The sequence below is a fragment of the Callithrix jacchus genome, chromosome 1 (genome assembly GCF_049354715.1).
Source record: "Callithrix jacchus isolate 240 chromosome 1, calJac240_pri, whole genome shotgun sequence".
Taxonomy (NCBI): Eukaryota; Metazoa; Chordata; class Mammalia; order Primates; family Cebidae; genus Callithrix; species Callithrix jacchus.
In genome coordinates this window covers 201359268-201383169 of record NC_133502.1, presented here as the reverse complement: position 1 = coordinate 201383169, position 23902 = coordinate 201359268, and the positions used below count along the sequence as shown (strand labels likewise).

Here is a 23902-nt window from a genome sequence, read left to right as displayed (position 1 = left end):
CAGCCATCAACATCAAGGCAAGACCCTCCACCAACAAAAGAAACTGGCTAAAGGCTCAGATGATTACGTTTTTAGCAATAAAGATTGTTTTTGTTCTTTTGTGGTTGCCGTTGTTGTTTTGAGACGGGGCCTTGCTCTGTCACCCAGACTGGAGTGCAATGGTATGATCATTAGCTCATTGCAGCCTCAGACTCCTGAGCTCAAGGGATATGCCCTCAGCCTCCCAAGCAGTCAGGATTACAGGTGCATGCCACCACACCTAACTAATTTTTTGTAGAGAAAAGGTCTCACTATGTTGCCTGGGCTAGTCTCAAACTCTTGGTCCCTGATCCTTCTGCCTCAGCCTCCCAAACCAATGTAATGAGAGGTGTGAGCCATGCCAGGCCTACAATGAACTATTTTAAAATTAAGGTATATACATTGTTTTTTAGACATAATGCTATTGCACGCTTGCTAGACTACAATATAATGTAAACATAACTTGTATATGCATCAGGAAACCAAAAAATTCATGCGACGCACTTATTGCTTTATTTGCTTTACCTGGAACTAAATCTGCAATATCTCCGAGGTATGCCTGTATCTGCATAATGGAATGTTACTCGGCAGCATAAAGGAGTGAAGCACTGGTAAATGCAGGAACACACTTAAGCTCTGAAAACATGATGCTAATTGAAAGAAGCATGTCACAAAAGTTGTATATTATATGGTTTCAGTTGTATGACATGTCCAAGGTAGGCAAACTTATAGAGACAGAAGTAAATCAGCAGTTGCTGATTTATTTTTAATAAAAATTTTTTGATTTTTATTACAGATCCATCATATATGTATGTAGTTAATCATTCTCTTTTCTTTTCATACTTTGAAATTTGTGTTATTGCCAAGATTTATCTCAATTATCAGTTATTTTTGCAGGGTAGATTTAGCAAAGAACTTATGTTTTTAAACAAGTTCTTAAAGAACAAGAAACTTTGAAGGAACACTATGAAAAAGAAACACAAAAAATAAAATGGAATAAAAGAAAAGATAAATAAAAGATTACGTGGCAAACATCACAAATGGTGTGGACAGTACAGTAGTTAGAAACACACTCGGGGCATAAAGTTGCACCAGATGTACAAGCTATTTATCAAGGAACACCTGGGAGTGAAACAGAGGAGAACTCTTGCTCTTTGAAAAGAAGTAGCTAATTTTCTTTGGAGCCAGATTACCTGAGTTCAAATTTCAACTCTGCCATGTACTATCTATGTTCCTGAACTTCTTTGTATAACTGCTTCCTTATCTTTAAAATGTGAATAACAGTTTCCATTTCATAGGGCAACTGTGAGGATTACAACTTGTTAGTGATATAAGGTGCCTGGAATTGAGCCTACAATGTGGAATGGACTCAGTAAAAATGTTAACTCTTATTAGCATAGGAAGAGTAATAGTAGTTGATGTTATTATATTTAAAAACACATTTTGTATTTTTAAAATTATTTTTCTGTATTATAAAGAGAGCCCAGCAACACTATGATCGTAATATTGAGACAATCAAATTGTACCAAGAGAAAAGTTACTTTAAGTGATAAACAATTGTTTGGGCTCTGTGATAAGTAACTCCAGTTTGCCTGCATATCCGGTAACCCTTCTTGCTTCGGGTGCACATATATACATCAGCCCAATTTGGGAATCACCGTCCCAGAAATGATTGAGGGGTGGGGAGAAATGGGGAATGACTGCTAATGGGTCTAGGGTTTCTTTCAGGAGGGATAAAAATGTTCTCAAATTGAGTGTAATGATGGTTTGCCTATCCCTGGAAATAGAGTAAAAGATGTTGTATACTTTATATTTTTTTTATTTTTTAGGTGTTTTTCTTTTTTTGAGATAGAGTCTCACTCTGTCGCCCAGGCTGGAGTTCAGTGATGCAATCTTGGCTCACTGCAGCCTCCACCTCCCAGGTTCAAGGGATTCTTGTTCCTCAGACCCCCAAGTAGCTGGGATTACTGGTGCCTGCCACAATACCCAGCTAGGTTTTGTACTGTCAGTAGAGATGGAGTTTCACCATGTTGGCCAGGCTAGTCTTGAACTCCTGACCTCAAGTGATACACCCGCCTGGGCCTCCCAAACTGCCGAGACTACAGGTGTGAGCCACCACGCCCACCCACATTGTACATTTTAAATGAATTATATGGTATATAAATTATATCTCAAGAAAGCTGTTTTTAAAAAAATAAAAAAGAAAACTAGCATGTATGCAGCACTTTGCATGTGCCAGGGATTTACATTAATGATCTCATTAAGCCCTCCTACCCACCACACAGAAACAAAGAGGTCAGATTTCTTAAGCCTTTGCTTTGTGCTGGACACTATTCTGAGTTATTTCCCCATTACCAACTCTTTCACTTCTCACCCGATTATCAATCCCATTTTACAGATAAGACCCAGGTTTGGAGAGGCTATGTTACTTGCACACATCTGGTAAGGGACAGAGCTAAGTCTGATAAGTCTGAACCCAAGCTGCTAACTGAGCTTTTGCCACTCCCCACCCGTCTCCCTCCCATCTCTTAAAACAAGTAGTTCTCAAAGTGTAATACCCGGCTCAGCACCATCTGGGAACTTGTTAGAAATGCAAATCTTCAAACCCTATTCCAGAGCTAGTGAATGAGAAAAAAAACCTTGAGGGTGGGGCCAAAATATAAAAATCAAAGTAATTCACTATATTAATAGACTAAAAAAAATCCAAGTGACAATAATTTTAATAAGCACAGAAAAAAAGCACCGGACAAAATTCAACATCTATTCATCATAAAATCTCTCAGCAAACTAGGAATAAAAGGGAAGAACTTGCTCAACTTGATAAGGGATCTGTGAAAAATGTATAGTACACATTATACTTAATGGGGAAAGACTGGATGTTCTCCCCCAAGACTGGGAACACGGCAAGGATTTCTGCTGTCATCGCTCTATTTAACATTGTACTGAAGGTTCCAGCCAATGGAATAATGTAAGAAAAAGAAATACACGCCAGGTGTGGTGGCTCATTCCTGTAATTCCAGCACTTTTGGAGGCTGAGGCGGGTGTATCACAAGGTCAAGGGTTCGAGATCAGCCTGACCAACATGGTGAAACCCCACCTCTACTCAAAAATACAAAAATTAACTGGGTGTGGTGGCATGCACCTGTAATCCCAGCTACCTGGGAGGCTGAGGCAGGAGAATTGCTTGAACCTGGGAGGTGGAGGTTGCAGTGAGCAGAGAGCATACCACTGCACTCCAGCCTGGGTGACAGAGTGAGACTCTGTCTCCAAAAAAAAAAAAAAAAAAAAAGAAAAAAGAAATACACAAAAGTACACTAAAGTATTTGTTTTGTGGGTTTGTATACTTTAATTTCCTCATATTTTCCTCTATTTTTACAATTATTTCATAGATAGGAATCAGACCTCATTCATATCCTCAGGGAATTAACAGTATTATGCAGTTACATCCCCAGGGATTCCAAACACTGGAACACAAGTTGTAAGAGAAGCACATTTAACCTTCCATCCCTTTCATGCTACAACTGTGTGCTCGGGATCTTCATGAGGCTGTTGCTGGGACCCTCTAAGTTGGCAGCTCGGTGCCGCACAAGGGATCCTGACAAGGTCTAGATCCTAAGAGGGCAGGCTCTGGCTTGCTAAAACTCACAGTTCTGCTGTCTTTACCAAATGACCTAATCTTACTGTGTCTAGTTTCTTCCTCTCTAAAATCAGAATAAAAAAATATGTACCTCAGGGGTTGAAAGAAATTAAATTTGACAATGCACATAAAAAGCACAGCACAGTTTTTGGCACATACAAAGCATTCACTAAATATAACGAAGATGCTCTTTCACAAAAAGCACATGTGAGCTTGGAAAAATTAAGACCTACATTATTCTAAAGAGGGTTCACATGCCCAATCAATGTGTCAGAAGCAGAGTCCTGAGGGCTGCAAAGGAAGCAACCAAGACAATGCTGGCATCAAGACTGAGCCCTGGTCAGCCTCGGGTCCTGCCTCCTGCAGCTTGCATCACCCCCTCACACCCTGGGCTTTGCTCACCCTGAACCTGCCTAGAACCACATCACAATTGCAGCCTCAGCAGCTGGCAAATGAGGGCAGAGCTCAGAGCCACACATGCTCAGGGGGTTGCAGGGTGACCCAGATTCTAGGAAATGCCATTTGGAATGACAAGGGATTCCATTCTTTCTGAGCTAGGCACCAGGAGAAAAGTAGAGGCATCTTTTCTTCTGCAATAGTTTCTTCCTCACACAGTACAGACTCTTGGAAGCCACAAGCTGTGTGTATAAACCAGCACACAGCACTACTGGGTAGCAGGGTCCACTTTCTTCTCACGGGGACAAGGGGACCCCCAGCAAAAGGGGTCTCGGTGGTCTTCCATGCTTCTGCATCATTGCATGGGTACAAATAACCACTTCTCTACCTGCTGTGGAATAGAAAAGGAAGCCAAGGTACATTAGGGTTAAAGGCAAACTTTTTTTTTTTGAGAGAGTCTTGGCTCTGTTGCCCAGGCTGGAGTGTAGTAGCATGGTCTCAGCTTGCTGCGACCTCCACCTCCCAGTTTCAAGTGTTTCTCCTGCCTCAGCCTCCCTAGTAGCTGGGATTACAGGCACACACCACCACACCTGGCTAATTTTTGTATTTTTTTTTGTTGTTGAGATGAAGTTTTGCCATATTGGCCAGGCTATTATCAAACTCCTGGGCTCAAGTGATCTGCCTGCCTTGGCCTCTCAAGGCGCTGGGATTAGAGGTGTGAGCCACTGCACACAGCCAAGGGCAAACTATTTACACTAGCACTTGGGTGAGAACTATCTCCTGAGCATACTGCACTGCTCAGTACTGACTGATGACAGCCAGCGAACAATTCAATTTAGAATCTTTTTGTTTTTTGAGATGGAGTTTTCTACAATCAGAAGGGGAAAAAGAAAAAACAAGAAAAAGTTGAGATGGAGTTTTCATTCTTGTTGCCCAGGCTGGAGTGCAGTGGCGGTATCTTGGCTCATTGCCTCCCAGGTTCAAGCGATTCTCTTGCCTCAGCCTCCCAAGTGGCTGGGATTACAGGCACACATTACCAAGCCCAGCTAATTTCTTTTGTATTTTAGTAAAGATGGGGTTTCACCATGTTGGCCAGGCTGGTCTTGAACTCCTAACCTCAGGTGATCCACCTGCATCGGCCTCTCAAAGTGCTGGGATTACAGCCGTGAGCCACCACACCAGGCCCAATTTAGCATCTTTGATCTGTTAAATTGGTTCTTTAATCACATTCACCCACTTAACAAGGGTTGACTGAGAACATACTGTGTGCCAACTACTACATAAGGCACTAAGGACACAGGTGGCAGTCCCTAAAGGCCGCCAAGTCCCCAAGCCTCCTTCTTTCTGACAAATATCAACCAGAACTCCAGTGATTATCACCTCTTTGAGCTTCTGGAACTTCCTTCCCAATTGGCTGCTGTGTCTGCTGATGCTGGGGCTACCTGTCCTGCTGCATTCCACTCGCTCCACCAGCTCTTCACTGGACCACACCTGCATGGGCACCTTTGCCTGAAAGGTTGCCCCAGGACATCAACTTAGTGGTAAATATCTTTGAGATACTTTCCCTGAAATATCTCTGGTTTAGCGGCAGCAGCAGGTTAAGTACAATATTCAGGGGGTTGCAATAAAAATTTATTTTCCCTTTGCCAGGCAAAGAAAAGGAAGGAGGAAAGGTCTTCAACTGTTGGCCAGTGGAGCAAGTGTGAACCAGCAATGAATAGCTTTGTATGTGTTTGCCATTGAGGGAAGCGGAGTTCAGAGGCTAAGGGTATATAGCCTGCCCAAGTTCAAACCAGCCGGGCTCTGCCAGTCATTTGCATTATGGCCTGGGACATAACCTCTCTAGCCTGTTTTCCCATTTCTAAAACAGGAATAACCCTGATAAGCGAGCAGGGGGACTTGAACTCAAAATATCAAACTATACTACAAAGTACTTAAGACACTGTGGTACTAAAGCAGGGGGAAAGAACTGTTCTGTGAAATGAGGGAGAGCGCCCCAAAAAGACCCAAGCGTATGCGGAACTCTTGACAGTTGCCAGAAGTGGTAGAGAAGATCAGAGGGGAAAAAAGAAACTGCTTAATAATAGCACTGAGCTACCTGTTTGACTATATCAGAAAAATAAAATTAATGGCTGGGCATGGTGGCTCATGCCTATAATCCCAGCATTTGGAAGGCCAAGGCAGGAGGATCGCTTGAGGCCAAGAGTTCAAAACTAGCCTGGGCAACATAGCAAAACCCCTTGTTTACCTAAAAAAAAAAAAAAAATTGGCCAGGAGTGGTGGCACATGCCTGTAGTCCCAGCTACTTGGGAGGCTGAGGTGGGAGGATCGCTTGAGATGGGGAGGTTGAGGCTGCAGTGAGCCATGATCACGCCACTGCACTCCAGGCAACAAAATGAGACTTTGTATCTTAAAAAAAGAAAAAGAAAATTAACTACATATTTCATATCATTTACATATGTACACAAAAATCAATTCTGGATACATTAAGGACTTCGGTATGAAACTTGAAAACTTTTCAGGAGAAAATATTAGGAAATAACACTGTAGTCTCCAGGCAGAAACATAAAAGAGCCTATCTATAAAGAGTGATACATTCAGCTACATGCAAATTAAGAGCGTCCATGAAAGTGTGGGGATGGCATAAGGACAGACATACAGATCACTGGAATAGAATTGGAAATCCAGAAATTAACCCTCACATTTATGGTTGGTTGATTTTTTAACAAGGGTGCTAAGACAATTAAATGGGGAGAGAAAAGTATTCTCAACCAATGACAGTGGGATAGCTCACAAAAGAATGAAGTTGGATCCCAACCTTACCCTATATAAAACAAATTAAAATGAATCATAGATCTAAATGCAAGAACTAAAACTATAAAATTCCTAGAAGAAACATACAAGTAAATCTTCCTGAATTTGAATTAGACAATGGTTTCTTAAATATTATAAAAAGCACAGATGACAAAACAAAACAAAAAAATCTATAAATTAGACATCAACATTAAACATTTTTGTGCTGGCTGGGCATGGTGGCTCACGCCTGTAATCCCAGCACTTTGGGAAGCCAAGGCAGGCAGATCACCTGAGGTCGAGAGTTCAAGACCAGCCTGACCAACATAGAAAAAAACCTAGTCTCTACTAAAAATACAAAATAAGCCAGGCGTGGTAGCGCATGCCTGTAATCCTAGCTACTCGAGAAGCTAAGCCAGGAGAATCACTTGAACCCAGGAGGTGGAGATTGTGGTGAGCCAAGATCATGCCATTGCACTCCAGCCTGGGCAACAAAAGCAAGATTCCATCTCAAAAAAAAAAAAAAAATGTGCTGTAAATGATACTATCAATAATGAAAGATAGGGTCAGTCACGATGTAATCCCAGCACTTCGGGAGACCAAGGCAGACAGATCACCTGAGGTCAGGAGTTCGAGACCAGCCAGACCAACATGGTGAAACCCATCTCTACTAAAAATACAAGAATTAGTCAGGCATACTGGCATGTGCCTGTAGTCTCACCTGCTCAGGAGGCTAAGGCATGAGAATCACTTGAACCCTGGAGGTGGAGGTTGCAATGAGCTGAGGTTGTGCCACCGCATTCCAGCCTGGGCTCGGGAGCGAGACTCCACTTCAAAAAAGAAGAAAAAAAAAAAAAAAAAAGACAATCCATAGAATAGGAGAAAATATTTCTGAATCATATATCTGATAAAGGACTTGTATCCAGAATATATAAATAACTCATACAATAAAAAGACAACCAAAATAAATACTAGGCAAGGGATTTAAATAGGCATTTCTTCAAAGAAGATATACAAATGGCCAAAAGATGCTCACCATTATTAATTATTAGGGAAATGCAAAACAAAACTGCAATGAAATACTACTTCACACTCTAGGAGGATAGCGATTAAAAAACAGACGAAACCCAGAAAATAAAATGTGTTAGCAAGGATTTAGAGAAGCTGGAACCCAAATACATTCCTTGTGGTAATGTAAAATGGTGCAGTCACTCTAAAATACAGTTGAGCAGTTTCTCAAAATTAAACCATATTACCCAGCAATCCCACTCCTTGGTATATAACCAAGAATGAAGAAAACATACATCCGCACAGAAGTTAATACACAAGTCTCCGTAGCAGAATTACTTATAATAGCCCCAAAGTAGAAATAGCCCAAATGTCCATCAACTGATGAGTGGATAAATGTTACATAAATACTCATACAATGGAATATTATATGGCAATAAAAATGAATGGAGTTGGGAGGCTGAAGCAGGAGGATCACATGAGCACAGAAGATTGAGGCTGCAGTGAGCTATGATCATACCACTGCTCTCCAGCAGCCTGAGTGACAGAGCAAGACCCTATCTCAAAAAAAAAAAAAAAAAAAAAAATGGACTGATGGCTAAACTGACGGTCACATAGAGGGATGTGTGGAAGGATAAATGATGATAAAGTAAACATAATAAAATGTTATTGGTAGAATCTATGTGGTGGGTATACAAGTGTTGATTATACAATTCATGCAGCTTTTCTGTTTGAAATTTTGCATAACAGTGTTGGGGGAAAAAAAACGCTGATATGGGAAGATCTGCCCTACCACAGAAAACATGCTTTCCAACTACAATAATCCTATCACCATGGTTCAGCTGCGATGCTAGATACAGCTAGCACATGACGAAGCAGCCACAGACCTGCAAGAGGCTAATATACTAGAAGAAAAAAATTCAAACGCAATAGAAAGCAAAGATACACTCATCCAATAATGAGATACTGTTTTCAATTCTCAACACAATTTAAAATGCTGTAAAATCCTGGTTCTGTTGGGAGGCCGAGGTGGGTGGATCACAAGGTCAAGAGATCGAGACCATCCTGGTCAACACGGTGAAGCCCCGTCTCTACTAAAAATACAAATAATTAGCTGGGTATGGTGGCGCGTGCCTGTAATCCCAGCTACTCAGGAGGCTGAGGCAGGAGAATTGCCTGAACCCAGGAGGCGGAGGTTGCGGTGAGCCGAGATCGTGCCATTGCACTCCAGCCTGGGTAACAAGAGCGAAACTCCGTCTCAAAAAAAAAAAAAAAAAAAAAAAAATCCTGGTTCTGGTATATGGTAAGACTAGTGGCTGGCTTTGGGTCCATTTACTGTGGCTGTGTGACCGGGCAAATTCTGTCTCCATGTCTCAGCTCCCACACCTACAAAATCAAGGGAAGGACCTCAAACCAGCTGAAGTTCAGGGTGACAGATCAAGGGACGAGCAGACATCAATCACACATGTAGGTGTATGGCCCAGGTTCTCCATGCACAGTAAATAACTAGTATTATTTGTGGTTATCTCTGCAACAGAATTAGAGTTATTTTTGATTTTCTTCTAGATGCTTTTTTTTTTTCTATTGGATTTTCTACAATGAACACAAACTATCTTGATAACCAGGAAAAAATGTCATGAATTATTTTAATTGCCAAATGGTGATGATTTGGGATTATGTCCTCTAATCTCTAACAGTGGACTGCTGGCTCCATGCCTTCCTAGCTGTGTGTTTTTAGGCCTCAGTTTCCTTGTCTATACCGTAGGGATTTGGTAAATCATCTCTAAAACCCCATCTGATGGTGACAGTCTAGGAGTCTATGGCTGTAACATTTTCTTTCAGAAGGGTGACTGAATCCGTCTCAACTCAATGTGAGAACTCAAGCATTGACATCTTTCTGATTCAAACTTCAATAAATGTGGGAAAATAACACAAGTATATATGGCCACATTTCCCACGAGAGTGAATGCTAAATCAAGCCAAGGGCTATTTTAAAAAGCTCTAAACTTGGCCAGGCACGGTGGCTCATGCCTGTAATCCCAGCACTTTGGGAGGCCAAGGTGGGCAGATCACCCGAGGTCAGGAGTTCAAAACCAGCCTGACCAACATGGAGAAACCCTGTCTCTACTAAAAACACAAAATCAGCCAGGTGTGGTGACGCATGCCTGTAATCCCAGCTACTGAGGAGTCTGAGGCAGGAGAATCACTTGAATCTGGAAGGTGGAGGTAGCAGTGAGCCGAGATTGTGCCACTACGCTCCAGCCTGGACAAGAGCGAAACTCCATTTCAAAAAAAAAGAAAAAAAGCTCTAAACTCTATGCAATTCACAGGGAGACACTCCTGGAATGCAGCTCCTGTTGTTGCGGCTGGCTGGGCACTCAGCCCCAGCACCCCTGCGGTGTGCCACTGCCCAGCCCTGGCACCAGGGGTCATATCCTCTTCCTTCTGTGAAAATCCATCTAATCCAATGAGAATGGCCTGTTTCAGAGGCCCCTGAGAAGTTCATACCCTGCAAGGAAACTCTGCAGTCTGCAAGGTAACTCTGCAGTCTGCAAGGAGCCCAATGACTGTGATCAGAGAAAGCCTGGCATTTCCAATTAAGAGCAAGTCCAAACAATGATTCCAACTGCAAGCAGCTATCTGCAGCTACTTGGATTACCTGCTTTGCACAATACAAGCAGAAGCTCCTCCCAGGCCAGGGCTGGTAAGAAGGGGGCAAGGGCAAAAGGGCAGAGGGGGGATGATGGGAGTGAAATGGGCAGAACAAAGATAAACACTCATGCTGGAAACGGTGCCCAGCATGTCCCAGGACAGTGAGATGCTTCCTGGTCACTTGTTCTGTTTGGTCAAAGCAGGCAAAACGGAATAGGAGAAAGGTCACATCATTACCAGAAAGAGCTGCTAGGGGTCAGGGTGAGGTCAAAGGAGGTGCAGAAATGGCCATGGGAGAAGACAGTTAACCTTGGGCTGAGAAGATCCAAGAGGGTGGTTAACAGCTTCTCCTGTGGTGCTGACTTTGAGTGCTGATCAGTACAGCAGGATGGGGGCTGCTGGTGGCCATACTGGCCCCCCGTCAGACTCTTACCCACGCTTGGACTGGAACCTCTGCATCTGGAGTGTCCCTTGGTAAAGCGAAAGAGTGGATTTAGGCCGGGCGTGGTGGCTCAAGCCTGTAATCCCAGCACTTTGGGAGGCCGAGGTGGGTGGATCACAAGGTCAAGAGATTGAGACCATCCTGGTCAACACGGTGAAACCCCGTCTCTACTAAAAATACAAAATATTAGCTGGGCATGGTGGTGCATGCCTGAATCCCAGCTACTCAGGAGGCTGAGGCAGGAGAATTGCCTGAACCCAGTTTGCGGAGGTTGCAGTGAGCCGAGATCGCGCCATTGCACTCCAGCCTGGGCAATAAGAGCAAAACTCCGTCTCAAAAAAAAAGAGTGAATTCAGTACAGTCAACTGAGCCACTTCCTACTAGGTAACTCCAGAGAACGGGGGCAGTGCCAGTATCATGGCCCCAATTCAGAAGGGCCCCATCCTTGGTTTAATTCTCAGCTATTGCTGTCTTGAAACCCTCAACAATTTTTGCAAGGGGCCTCGTATTTTCATTTTGCACTTGGTCCCACTAATCAAGAAGCAGGTTCTGCTAGGGGATGACAGTTCCAGGGACCACTTCTCTGAACTGCAACCACCAAGGACAGTGGATCAGTGCCAGGGTCGCAAGAAGTGCTGTCTGGCTTGGGTTCCAGCCACACACAACATTAACCAACTCCATTTATAATGCTTTCCTTTGGTTTTGCACACAATGGCAGGAGACGGTACAGCTGACAAGTCATCAAAGGGTGACAACAAATAATATCTGAACTGGTGAGGACGCTTCATCCTTTTTGGTTAGTCAATTGCAAGTTAAAACACTAACAAGGCACATTATACTGGCTAAAGAATAATCTCTCAGAATGACAGAAGTCTAATGTAGGAATGCTTACAGGAAGGAGTTATCCACTCACCCCAAGCATTATGAACCAGAACCCTCTTGCCAAGGGTGATGGGGGCTGCCAGAGGGAAGCATTCACAGCCTTTGACTCAGTGATCGCATTATTGGGAATGTGTCCAGGAAAGAAACACAAAGGAAAAACTTTACATGCCAAAGATGCTCAGGCAGCAGTTGGCTACAGTGATGATCTGGGAAGAATCTAAATGTCTAACAGAAGGAAAAGGCATTCCACAGCCTTCCAACGAATAAACACAAAGACTGCAATAGCGTGGGAAAGTGCTTATGCTGTATAGCCATGTGAAAATGGTAATTTTTTTTTTTTTGGATTTCAATGATATTAAAAGGATGTTTGTATAAAGGAAAAATACTGACCAAAAATAGAGACCTTAAAACAGTGGCAGAGGGATAATGGCTCTTGAACATCTGGAATTGTTGTCTAAGAAGTAAATAACGCTTAAAAATCATGAATGCCCAGGGCACAGAGGACTGGCCCTGCTGAATCTCAGAAAGCCTGACCAAAACCAAAGTATGTGTGCTGTGGGACAGGTGAGGGGTGGGACTGGGGAAGGGATTTTGCCAGGCAGATGGCCAGTTACCAAATGATTAGTGAACTAAGTCATGTTCCAGGGGCCCTGTCCCATACAAACTATGCTGCTTCTAGTGTAAAAATATCCTGGGTGGAGGGATGTACCCAGTGGGCCTGACCAGTGGTCAGTTCTAACCTCTCAGGAAAGACACTTGTCCTCTAACCAGCCCACCTATGGCTGAAAGGCTGATGGATGTGCCAGGCCAGCACACGGCAGGCAGCCCCAGGGTGCTGTCCAGGTGGGGTTCTGTTCCCCAAGTCTGTGGCCTCCTTCCACCTCGACACACCATCCAGTGTGAGCAGCTGCTATTTCTGAAGATGTGCGTCAGGAATCCTTGCTCAACACACACGTCACAGGGAAACAGGACATAAAAGGAAATTTATCTTTGGCAGCCCAAAGCCCGTAACTTCATCTTTATTCATACTGCTCATCTGTTTGATCAGATGCTGCTGCTGGTTTGAGCTGACTGGCACTTTACAGGAAAACCGGGTGCCAGGAGAATGAATCTGCAGTGGGCATGGCTGTGCCCTACAGAACACTCCCTGAGATCAGAGGAAGACGTCCATCCAGCATACCCCTCAGTCCCAGTCAGCAGCAGGAGAGGGCCCTCTGAGCTCAGCTCAACCCCATGCAGCCAGACTCAGGCCCCTCTCCCCATTTCACTAGCAACCCTGAGATCTTTTCACTCAGTCTCCAAGCCCTGCTCCCACTTTGGCCCCCGTCAGGTCACTTGTCTTAGCCTGGCACCCAGGCGGTCCTCTCTGTCTTTGCCCAGAGGCAACAGCCATCACTGTGCTACCCATAGGACCCATCAAATATTATTCCTAATAAACGTTTCAGTGACAGAGCTGTTGCATATGGTTGAGCAGGTTGTACACTGCACAGCTATAGGGAGTGCCAAACAGACACTATAGATTTATTTTTATTACCACGCAAATCCAGCAAATGGAAGAGTATTGTTCTCATGAATCCGTATACTACAGTAGTTTACAAATAAGTAGAGGTAGGGGCCAGGCGTGGTGGCTCACGCCTGTAATCACAGCACTTTGGGAGGATTTGGCTCATACATGTAATCCCAGCACTTTGGCGGGCAGATCATTTGAGGTCAGGCGTTCAAGACCAGCCTGGCCAACATGGCGAAACCCCATCTCTTCTAAAAATACAGAAGTTAGCCGGGCATGGTAGCAGGCACCTGCAATCCCAGCTACTCGAGAGACTGAGGCAGGAGAATCCTTGAACCTGGGAGGTGGAGGTTGCAGTGAGCCAAGATTGCACCATGGCACTCCAGCTTGGCAGCCTCTAGAGCGAGACTCTGTCTCAAAAAAAAAAAAAAAAAAAAAAAAAAATAAGTAGGGGTAAAGGGTCTTGAAGAAGAGGCAGGCTTTTCTCATCTGCGTGAGGTACCCAGTAAGCCCACAGCAATTCTGCATGCCAACCTGTGAATGCCAAATGAACCAGCTACCTGGAGAGCACAATGTGTTCTCCAGGCTCCTTGGGGCCACCAGTGGCAAAGAACCTTGACGGCCTGATTGGGAGAGCCTGGCCTGTCCCAGCCTCATAATCACTCTCACACTATCAATACCTTCCTCACTGTCACCGCGCATGCTGTGGCACAGTGAGCAGCCACAAGCACACAGGGCTGGTGCCTGGCCCACAAGGGTCCTCCTTTTCTTTGCTGCACTCCCCCATCATGACTCTCCTCTCCAGGCCCTTCCAGTCCAGCACAACTGCCCCCTCGCTACCCAGGGGCTCAGGATTGGCATGAAGCCTGTTTGCTGAGGGGGGCTTCTGCGTAGCCAGTAAAAGCACTGGGAGAAGCCTGCTCTGTCCACCTCTCCCCCTTCTCTTCCCCTCCTTCCTTGAGCTCTTGCCCACCCTACCTGTAGGCCTGCCCCTCACACAGTGACACTCACATGCACACAGGTGTGCTGCCTTCCTGGCACCCCCAGCATGCTGCTCCCCCTACCTTGGACACCCTTACATACAGCCCCCCACAATCCATCCCTTAGCTGCCTGCCCACATCGGGCCCTCCGCCAGGATCCCTGCCCACTGGCAGTGCCTTTCCTCAGTGCTCATGGACTCCTACATACCTCTTTCCTCAAGCTCTGTGCACATTCTCAAATCCCGCCAGTCCTCTCCTCCTTCACCGGAAGGGCTCAGCATGCAGAGTCAGAGGGATGCTGGCCTGGGGATGAAGCAAGCCAGGCTCTGCTACCCCCAGCCCCTCCAGGCTGGATGCCTGTCACCTGGCTGTGGACACTGTGTGTCCCATGCAGCTGCTGGGACAGAGTGAGTGACTGAGAGACACTATTGGCCAGATTTTCTGCTTAATAGAAAAGACACATTCTGTCTTCTCTTACCATTTACTGCTCTTCACTCTGCCTCAAAAGCATTGAAACATTTGAGCCCTCCCTCTGGCATTTAGCCTCTTTCTAAAGACAAGGAATCCCCCCAGATCATCTCTCTGTATTCCCCAGGCCCTGAGGTTCTGCCCCAGAAAGTGAGACCCCAGCCCCACCCACTGCAGCCTCCACTCAGGCCAGGCCCCTCAAGAGTTCGGCAGGTCCCCAGGTCATAGTCTTCCCCTTGACCTTCCATTCAACCAACACGTGGTTGAATGCTGGGTGTGCAGGCTTTGGTCTGACTTCTGCCTGTGTGATCTTGAAAAATTCCTCTCTCCTCCTCGAGCCTCAGTGTTCCCATCTGTACCATAATAAGGCTGATGATCATCTTCCTTACTACCTATCATTGATTAAGCACCCTTCCATGGGCCATGGACTTCCCACTTTGCCCCTTATTTCAAGCTGCAGAGGAGTGACACTCCCCCGATGAGGGAGCTAAGGTGACTGCTTCCACCTCTCCCCTAGGTCTCATCTGGCTCCAAGGACTGGACTTGTCCCATACACCCGGGCCCATGGTTGCCTTGGCAGGCTGACTCCCTGAAACCGTTCTTGTTGGCCTCTTTGCAAATTATGGCAGGAAAATGTCACTTCCCCAACAGGTCTGCTTATAGAACAACGTGCATGCAGCTGGGGCGGTGGCTCACACCTATAATCCCAGCACTTTGGGAGGCTGAGGCAGGTGGATCACGAGGTCAGGAGATTGAGACCATCCTAACATGGTGAAACCCCGTCTCTACTAAAAATACAAAAAAATTTAGCCAGGTGTGGTGGTACGCGCCTGTAGTCCCAGCTACTCTGGAAGTTGAGGCAGAATTGCTTGAACCCGAGTGCAGTGAGCTGAGATTGTGCCACTGCACTCCAGCCTGGGCGACGGAGTAAGACTCCATCAAAAAAAAAAAAAAAAAAGAGCGCATGCCTAAAAGGAGCAACTTATAGTGGAGGGATCCAAAAGATACTACTACTGCTGAGCAGCCACAGGCCAGTGTGGGCCGGGGCTTCCATCCATATTACTGCCATTAGTTTAATGGCAAGTAGAATTCTCACCACCTTAGGCCAAAAGTAAGTGGCCAGAGGCTCTGCCATGTTAGGTCTACATGACAGAAAGTACCGCTTCAGTGAGTCACATCAAGTAACGGTGACAACTTGGTGTGGGAAGGCATAAATGGGGTCAGCACTACCGTGAGGCCTCCTCTCCACAAGCCACACACCACCTCCAGAGCTGGCAGAACTGTGCCCTCCTCACCACTCCCCCTTTCATGTCCTTTCTTGCCCATCTGTCCTTTCTGATGCAACCCACTGGCAGGGTCCCCTCCTACATCTTGCCCATCATGAGGTCCTGACGCCTCACTGAAGCCTAACTGAGCATTCCCAACCCCACCTGACTACCTCTTACTCATCCTCCAATACCCAGCTGGGTGTCACCTCCTCAAGGAAGCTCTCCAGGCTTCTCCCACCCCAGGTTCACGTAAGAACCCCACTGCCCTGCCTGAGCTTCCCTGTTTGTTCCAGAGGAACTACTCTCCACAGTGGGACCAGAAAGGAAAGGGCAGGAGCAGGAAAGACTCCAACCACGGCTCCAGCCTGAGTCAGGAGAGTCCCAGTGACCCCAACCAGAGAGACCCCAACCAGAGACCCCAACCAGAGAGAAAACACCTCCCAAGGATGCTCCTTTCCCCTCGGCCTCAGATAGCTCTTCCCTTCATTCACTTCCAGGTGGTGGGCTGGTTCCAAACACCAGTTAGACAGAAGTGCTGAGTGCTGGAGGGGAGAGAGTTGCTTTACAGACACAGGTGAAACCCTGCCTCCACCTCTGGGAGCTTACAGCCTCAAGGAGGGTGAGACTGCTACAGAAGGGGCCAGGAGAGGTCCGAAGAGGGGGCACCTCCAGCACTGGGAGGTTGGGGGAAGCTTCGAGAGAAACTCAAATGGGCACTGGGCTGGCAAGGATGAATTTACTATGAGGCAGGGGCAGGGAGACTGGGCCAAGAAGTTGGAGTGAGGCAGGACTGGGCATGCTGAGACCAGGCCTGAGTGGCAGATGTGAACCCCTGGGAACAAGGAGGCCACTCTGCAGATGCAGGGAAGGTGATTAGACCACAGAGCCAGTCCCTTGCTTCAGGCCTTAGTCCTTCCTCCCAGGAACCTTGGCAGATGCCAAATATAAGGAGTGCACTCTGGCAAGCTGTCCCCCAAAAGACCCCATTGAATTTTTGAAGGACCCCATGTCCTCCATCAATTCCCAGCTGACGTTCCGTGAGCCTCCTTCTCTGAGACTGGTATCTGTCCTAGCCTTTAAAGATGCAAACATGTCATCAAAAACAATAAGCCCTCAGAACATTCCAGTACCTGCTGCTCACGTCATAGCCACTAACAGAGGCCAGCGCACCCTTCCCACCAAGTTTTCCGGGGGTCTGTGCAAAGAACCTAACCGCCTGACCTGGCATGCCCACCCCTGATGGCCCATGATCCCCTGATCCCCTCCTGTTTCTGTGATGCCCAGTCAGCTGCCAAGTTCAGTTCAGCTCTCTCCACTGAGCAAATCAGAGCTGGGCTGAGTATGAAGGCGGGACTATGGGCAAGCAGGGTGCTCTGAGGCTGCAGATGAGCAAGTGATGACCTTGGCAGTACTATGGTCAGGGCCTGCCCTCTGGTGAGCCCACCATGCCAGGGCATGGCGTTCACATGTTCTGCTTTCAGTGGTTTACGTTCCAACTCAAAAATATGCATGAGTCCAACACAGATCTGCACGTGTGCACACACACACATGTGCACACATACAGAGGCAAAGAGGAGAACGGCCACGGGTCGAAGTCAGCACTTATAAGAGACCCTAAGTGTGTGTGTCCCCTTTGTGGCCCACCAGGCTCTGTTCGAAGCACAAAGAGACACAGATATGCAGGTGACTGACAGACTGGTAGACATGATGCATAGTATCTCATTTTAACCTCCCAGCAATCTTGCCAGGTAAATAGGTTTTTCGGTTTGTTTTAGCCTCCTGAGTAGCTGGGATTACAGGCGCTTGCCACCACGCCTGGCTTTAATTTTTGTATTTTTAGTAGAAATGGGGTTTCACCATGTTGGCCAGGCTGGTCTTAAACTCCTGACCTCAGATGATCTGCCCACCTCGGCCTCCCAAAATGCTGGGATAACCGGTGTGAACCGTCATACCCAGCAAAGGTAAGTAGGCTTAATGCCATCTTACAGATGAGGAAATTGAGGATCAAAAAGGTAAGAAGTCGGTTGAAGGCCAGGCAAGCAGTGGGACTGTGGTTTGAGCATGCATTGCCTGTGCTTCCCCAGGCATCCCCACGTGCCTAGGTCTGGGAGCAGAGTCGGGGGCCCGTTTTTCTTCCAGAACCTCTTTCCATCCACACTTCCCCTTGTTTACAAGGATGGGGGTAGCTGAGACTCAGAGAGAGGCACAGACTTGCCCAGGCTCACAGCCCAGCAGCAGAGTCAGGACCAAGAAGCCAGGTCTCCTGACAGCCCAGCTATACCAGGAGACCTCCAGAGTAGAGGCCCATGCCATAACCTTAATAAGCCCAGACCCTGTCCTGCTGCTGAAATGGGCACCACCTGGACCTCAGCCCTTGGCATCCCGGATTAGGCAGCAAGCCCAGCGCCCTCTTCAATTTGCACAAAGATGGGCTTAGGTGCATAATGCAATTTCACCGAGACCCCTTCCTAAGGGGAAACTTGTCTACGGTGACACATTACCAGAATACCCTTCAATGTGTCTAAAACAGGAGGCCAGTCTCACCCTGTTTGCATGCTGGGGACGAGGACCCAATCAATTTCCATAACGATGCCAGGGGCTAGGCAGCTCCCACCTCCCAAAGCTGATCCCTAACCAGGCCTCCCGCATCCCCCAGCTATGTATGTGTTTGTATGTGGAAATCTCATCAAAACAGATTTCCAGCTTCTCTTGAAAACACGCTTCTGGCCTTCCCAAGCCCACTTTCACACAGAACACCTGAGAAACAAACTCCCCTATTAGCCCCTAGGGCCTCCAACATGGAGGCTGAGTCCCAGCTGCTCTTGACTACTGCACTGGCCGCTGGGCGTCCTCACACTGGTGCAGCAAGCTCTGCTCCAGGCCCTGTTCTAAACACAGCGCTCATCAACACACAACCTCGTGAACCCCTCCTTCCCAGGCCCACTGTGCAGGGCAGGACACCAACAGGAGGATAAGATAGAAGGCTGGCCTGGAGGGGTCTGGCTGTCACAAAGGTCATTGCCTTCAAGATACAGTTGCTCTGGTCACACCTGAGCTTCCCTACGAAGGTGACATTCCACAACCAAGCCGAATGCTAGCAGACATCAGGTTCCACCTCCCTGTTAACACTTTCAGACAATGGCAACCAAGAAAATCATTTGGTGAGCCAAGAGAAGAAAAACAATTTAATGTCTCTTCTTTTTAAAACTAACTCCAAAATTCTCTCTAGGAATAAATCCATCCATAACAGAAACATCATTTAAACTTCGCATAAAGAACATAACTGCTTTAGAAATGCCACTATATCCAAAATAAAAGCCGGAAACTAAGACCAGTCCTCTAAAACCAGAACACACACTTTGGACGAAATTTACTTGCAAGTTTCCTTAAAGGACTCTTAAGATGGAGGTGTAGCGCCAACTCCTAATTACACACATTTCCAATGTTTGCAACTACACACACCCTAAGACCTCATATGGTATTTCAAGAGAACTCACTTGGTGGGATGGGATTCCTGGACTGAGGTTTGCAGCCTGCAACTTCGAAGGACTCTGGCTGGAATGGACCAGGGTCTTATGAAGCCATTAGCATAACCAGTAAGCAGGCAAAGTTAATTACAAGGTTTATTACAGATCAGAGAGTGCTGATTTCTAAAGGAGCTGTTTCTAATAAAGTTGAATTAAGTGAAATTAACTGCTTCTGTGTCTTTTAGGTCTACAAGACACAGAAGGTCTAATTTTCCCCAGAGTTTCAGATGGTAACAGAAACGCTCATCAAAGAAAATACAGCAAGTTTCACTCACGCAAAATTTCCAGTAAAGAAGGTTTCAAGCATCAGGAATTGCAGGGAAGAGCTTAGAGAGTTTGCAAGGCGTCCATTTAACACAAATAAGGTTTCCCCCCAACGCTAGGAAGGGCCCTCGGGCTTGTGAGCTTGCACGCACCAGGGCGGTCATTCAAGATCACCACGGGGAGGGATAGGGGGATGGTCGGGGGTTGCTCAAACCCAGGCGGCCACTAGGAGAATCATGCACTGAGCGAAGCCGACACCACGGGTGGCCCCAGGACCAGGGCCTTGAGGGCAAACCAGCGACTCTACAGGGGTCCCGGGGTTATGCGGGCCCCAGGCCGACTCTGGGGACGAAGAGGTAGATGGGTGGATTAAACACCGACCACCCCTTCCCCATTCTTTTCAGAAAGATCTAGATTATATTTCATTTTCTTTTTGCATAGGTTAATTAGGCGGACAAGTCTCTAGCGGTAGCCCCGGCTCCAAAATGCCCTGCGCGTGAAGCGAGCCGGGAGCGCACGCCGGCTGGGTGCGGGGACAGGGGTTCCCCGGGGCTTCCCGCGCTCCCCGCGCCGCGAGGGAATGACAAAGAGGCTCGCGTGCATCGATCAAGCAGCAAAGCCCGGCGTCGGGCGTGCATGCGCGGGGAGCCGGGCCTCCCTCCGGGCGGAAGCCGGGCAAGCACTAACCCTTCTTAAATTTAGTCAGGCAGCCGGAGCTGCAGAAGGAGCGCACGGAGGCCGTGTCCCAGCAGCCGCGTCCCTTCATTCCCGCGGCGGGGCGGCCTCCGAGCGGCGGGGTGCTACATGGCGCCGGGTCCCCGGGGTTCGCACCTACGCGTGTACAGCTCGGTGGGCCGCCCGGCGGAGGCGGCGGGAGCTCGTGGGTCCCGGCGCCGAGTTACCACAATGCACCACTGCCGCCCGCCGCCCGGTGTACGAGCGCGTTAACCCCGTCCGCGCCGCGGGAGCCCAGCCCAGCCTGAGCGGCGGCGCGGCCTCCCCAGTCCTCCCGCCCCGGGAGCGCGGCCTCGCCCCGCGCGTCGCCTGCTGGTCGGTGCGACCCCGCGGACGCCCGTGCAGGCTCCCCACTTGAACGTCACATTTTAATGCGAAAATCCGAGCTGAGGTGCCGTCTCTTGCAGCAGCAGGCTCCGCGTTGCTTTATTCGAAGGGCAAAGATGCCCTTGAGATCTAAGGACCACGTGGGAAGTGGGGCTGGCCAGGGGCCTGACGGTGATTCCTGGAAATTGGGGTCACCTCTGAGACCTGCTCATCTTCTGACCCCGCTGCGGTGGCTTGTGCACCTGTGTCTGGCCACCTGCAGCCACCTGGCCACCATCTGGGAAGAAGGCAACAGGCAGGGCCCCGCAGAGCTGGGCTGTCTTAGTGTTGCCGACACAGGGCTGCAGGCATCTTGTCACAATGTCTATTATCTACCCAGGCCTCTGAAAACTCCCCTGTCCAGCTGCCCACAGGACTTCTCCATGGGATGTCTGGTGAAGGTCGTGAACACAACTGTCCAAATCTGAGCTTCCCTATCCCCCACCTCCACCCCTGCCACACGCCCCCCGCCCTTCACCACTTGTACTGCACCCTTCCTCAACTCTCCCCCTCCTCAGCTAGTGGCATCATTCAGGTGAGAAACCCTGGAGTCATCTGTGACTTGTCTGTCTCTTAGATCCACATTCAGTTGGTCAGGGCATCCTGATGGCTGGTACCTGTGGAATACAGCCAGGATCCCTTGACTCTCACCACCTGCATGTTGCTTCCGGGGCCTACTACACCCTCATCTTGCCTGTGGACTCTTACACAGCCTCCCTGCAAGTCTCCCTGCTCCCATTCTGGTCCTCACAGTCTCGGCACAATACAACAGCTCGGAGATCCTGTTCACTGTATGTCAGACGCTGACACTCTCCCACTCAGCTGTCTTCCAGTCCACACCTGGGCCTGCCCCACTCCTCTACTGAGGCTCACACCTCACTCTGCCCTGTTTATATCTCGCCTTTCCCACTGGACTACAGACTCTGGGCCCTGGGACTGGGTCCTAGCCATGGCTTCATCTCCAACAGCCCTACCTAACTCTGCCGCCTTGCAGGATCTCAAGCAAAGAAATTGACCAAATGTAATTTATTGAAACGGAATTCATTTTCACCAATGTAAAGCTTTTTCAAGTACACATCAAAGCTCCTGTTTTAACATCTAATAGACTCAGGGAAGGTGGTGCTGGGTCAATAATTCCCTTCCAGGCCTTCAAAGCAACTGCGTACTTCTTTCACCTAGAGAATTAATCCTTAACAATTGCGTTAGATTCACTGGCCCAGGGGGGATAAAAGGCATTTAGTCATTCTGGGTCTTGGTTTTCTGGCTGCAAGATGAAGAGCGCCATAGTGATGGAAATGGTCCCAGCGATGGAGTGTTGAGAACACCAGGCACTGGGCTGCATGCTTCACCTGCATTTCCTTGTTTCAGCCTCACAGAAAAGGCTTGTTTGGTAAATTCCACCAACACTCTCTTTTACAGATGAGGAGACTAAGGCTCTGAGGTCAGGTGACTTGCCCAGGTCACCAGGCTTGGAACTGGCCTTGTCTGGCTGACCTCGGAGGCAATACTCAGAGAACCATGCTCTGCAGGGTCCCTTAAAGAGATGACTGCTCCTTGGGCTCCCAGAGTCCTCATGAGAAAAAATGGGGGGAATCTGGAATAGTGCTTTGGTTTGTTTTTAATTTTATTTTTAAAATTTTATTATTGTTACTAAAAATGGGGTCTTACTCTGTCACCCAGGCTGGAGTGCAGTGGCATGATCAGCTCACTGTAGACTCGAACTTCTGGGCTCAAGCAATCCTCCTCCTGCCTTGGCCCCCTGAGTAGCTGGGATTACTGGAGCACACCACAGTGTCCAGCTAATTTTTATTTATTTTTAATTTTTGTAGAGACAAGGATCTCACTTTGTTGCCTAGGCTGGGCTGGAACTTATGGCTTCAAGCAGTGCCCCTGCCTCGGCCTCCCAAAATGCTGGGATTATGGGTGTGAGCCACTGTGTTTGGTCAGAGTAGTGTTTTGAATGTTTTGGGGAAACGTTCAGAAAAATACAGGCAATTTTTTTAAGGATTTGCATGTGCAAGAATAAATCCAACCCAGGGCATTCAACCATGCGCTATGATTATCATGGAATCTGAATTCTGGAGGGCTCTCTGATGCAGAACCGTGCCCTCTGTCCTAAAGGCTGAAGAAGAGGAGGGCAGAGGAGCTGAGTGCCATGTGCTAGTGAAACCTGGTGTCACTGACCCTCTTTGCTAGCCCCGCTGTCTGTTCTCTCATCCAGAGTCGCACCTGGCTTACAGCTGGGTAACTGAGAAGAAAGGGAATAAAACATATCCCAGGACGAAAGGAAAATGGTACAGAAAAAAATATGAAAAAAGAGTCAGGCAGTCCCACGAAAGCAAACGCGCACACCACTTCTCCTTTCTGTATAATTATTTTACAGTACAGGTCACAATAAAAAAGTTATCAGATTCTGCTTATGTGAAATACTTAAAATTTAACAACCTAGCTGAAAAGGCAGGCAGAAGGGTGGCAACTAGTCCTTAAAGAAAATATAGTAGCTGCAAAGTCTTAGTTGAATTCGTTTGTCAAGGAAGCCAAAGTGACTTTGCCTAAAATAACTGATGTGTTCTTCTAACATCTTCACTGGCTGCCCTGAACCCTGTCCTAAAGTTTCCCTCATACAACCGTATGGGAGAGGCTGAACCCCAGCCCCACTCCTGTGAGCCATCTATACTCATGCATCATGGATTTTTTTTTTTTTTTTTGAGACAGTCTCCCTCTGTCATCCAGGCTGGAGTGCAGTGGCATGATCTCTGCTCACTACAACCTCTGCCTCCCAGGTTCAAGCAATTCTCCGGCCTAAGTCTCGAAGTAGCTGAGATTATAAGTGTGTGCCCCCATACCCAGCTAATTTTTGTAGTTTTAGTAGAGATGGGGTTTCACCATGTTAACCAGGCTGGTCTCAAAGTCTTGATCTCAGGTGATCCACCCTCCTCGGCCTCCCAAAGTGCTGGG

The 23902-nt window shown here is 47.5% G+C and overlaps 1 protein-coding gene across 10 annotated transcripts in view; it reads right to left on the bottom strand.

Annotated features, from left to right (window-relative positions):
* The window catches only part of OSBP2 (oxysterol binding protein 2), a 208400-nt gene that overhangs the window by 64156 nt on the left and 120342 nt on the right, over positions 1-23902 (bottom strand). Inside the window, exon 1 of one of the 10 annotated variants that reach the window (XM_035269726.3) lies at positions 20531-20780. The exons of 8 other annotated variants lie outside the window; for them this stretch is intronic. In XM_035269726.3, coding sequence (XP_035125617.1) covers positions 20531-20609 — 79 coding nt within the window. In that variant the 5' untranslated portion in view covers positions 20610-20780. Of the gene's footprint in view, positions 1-20530; positions 20781-23902 lie in introns of those variants that run through there. One more of the 10 variants, XM_078338336.1, reaches the window with a different exon arrangement.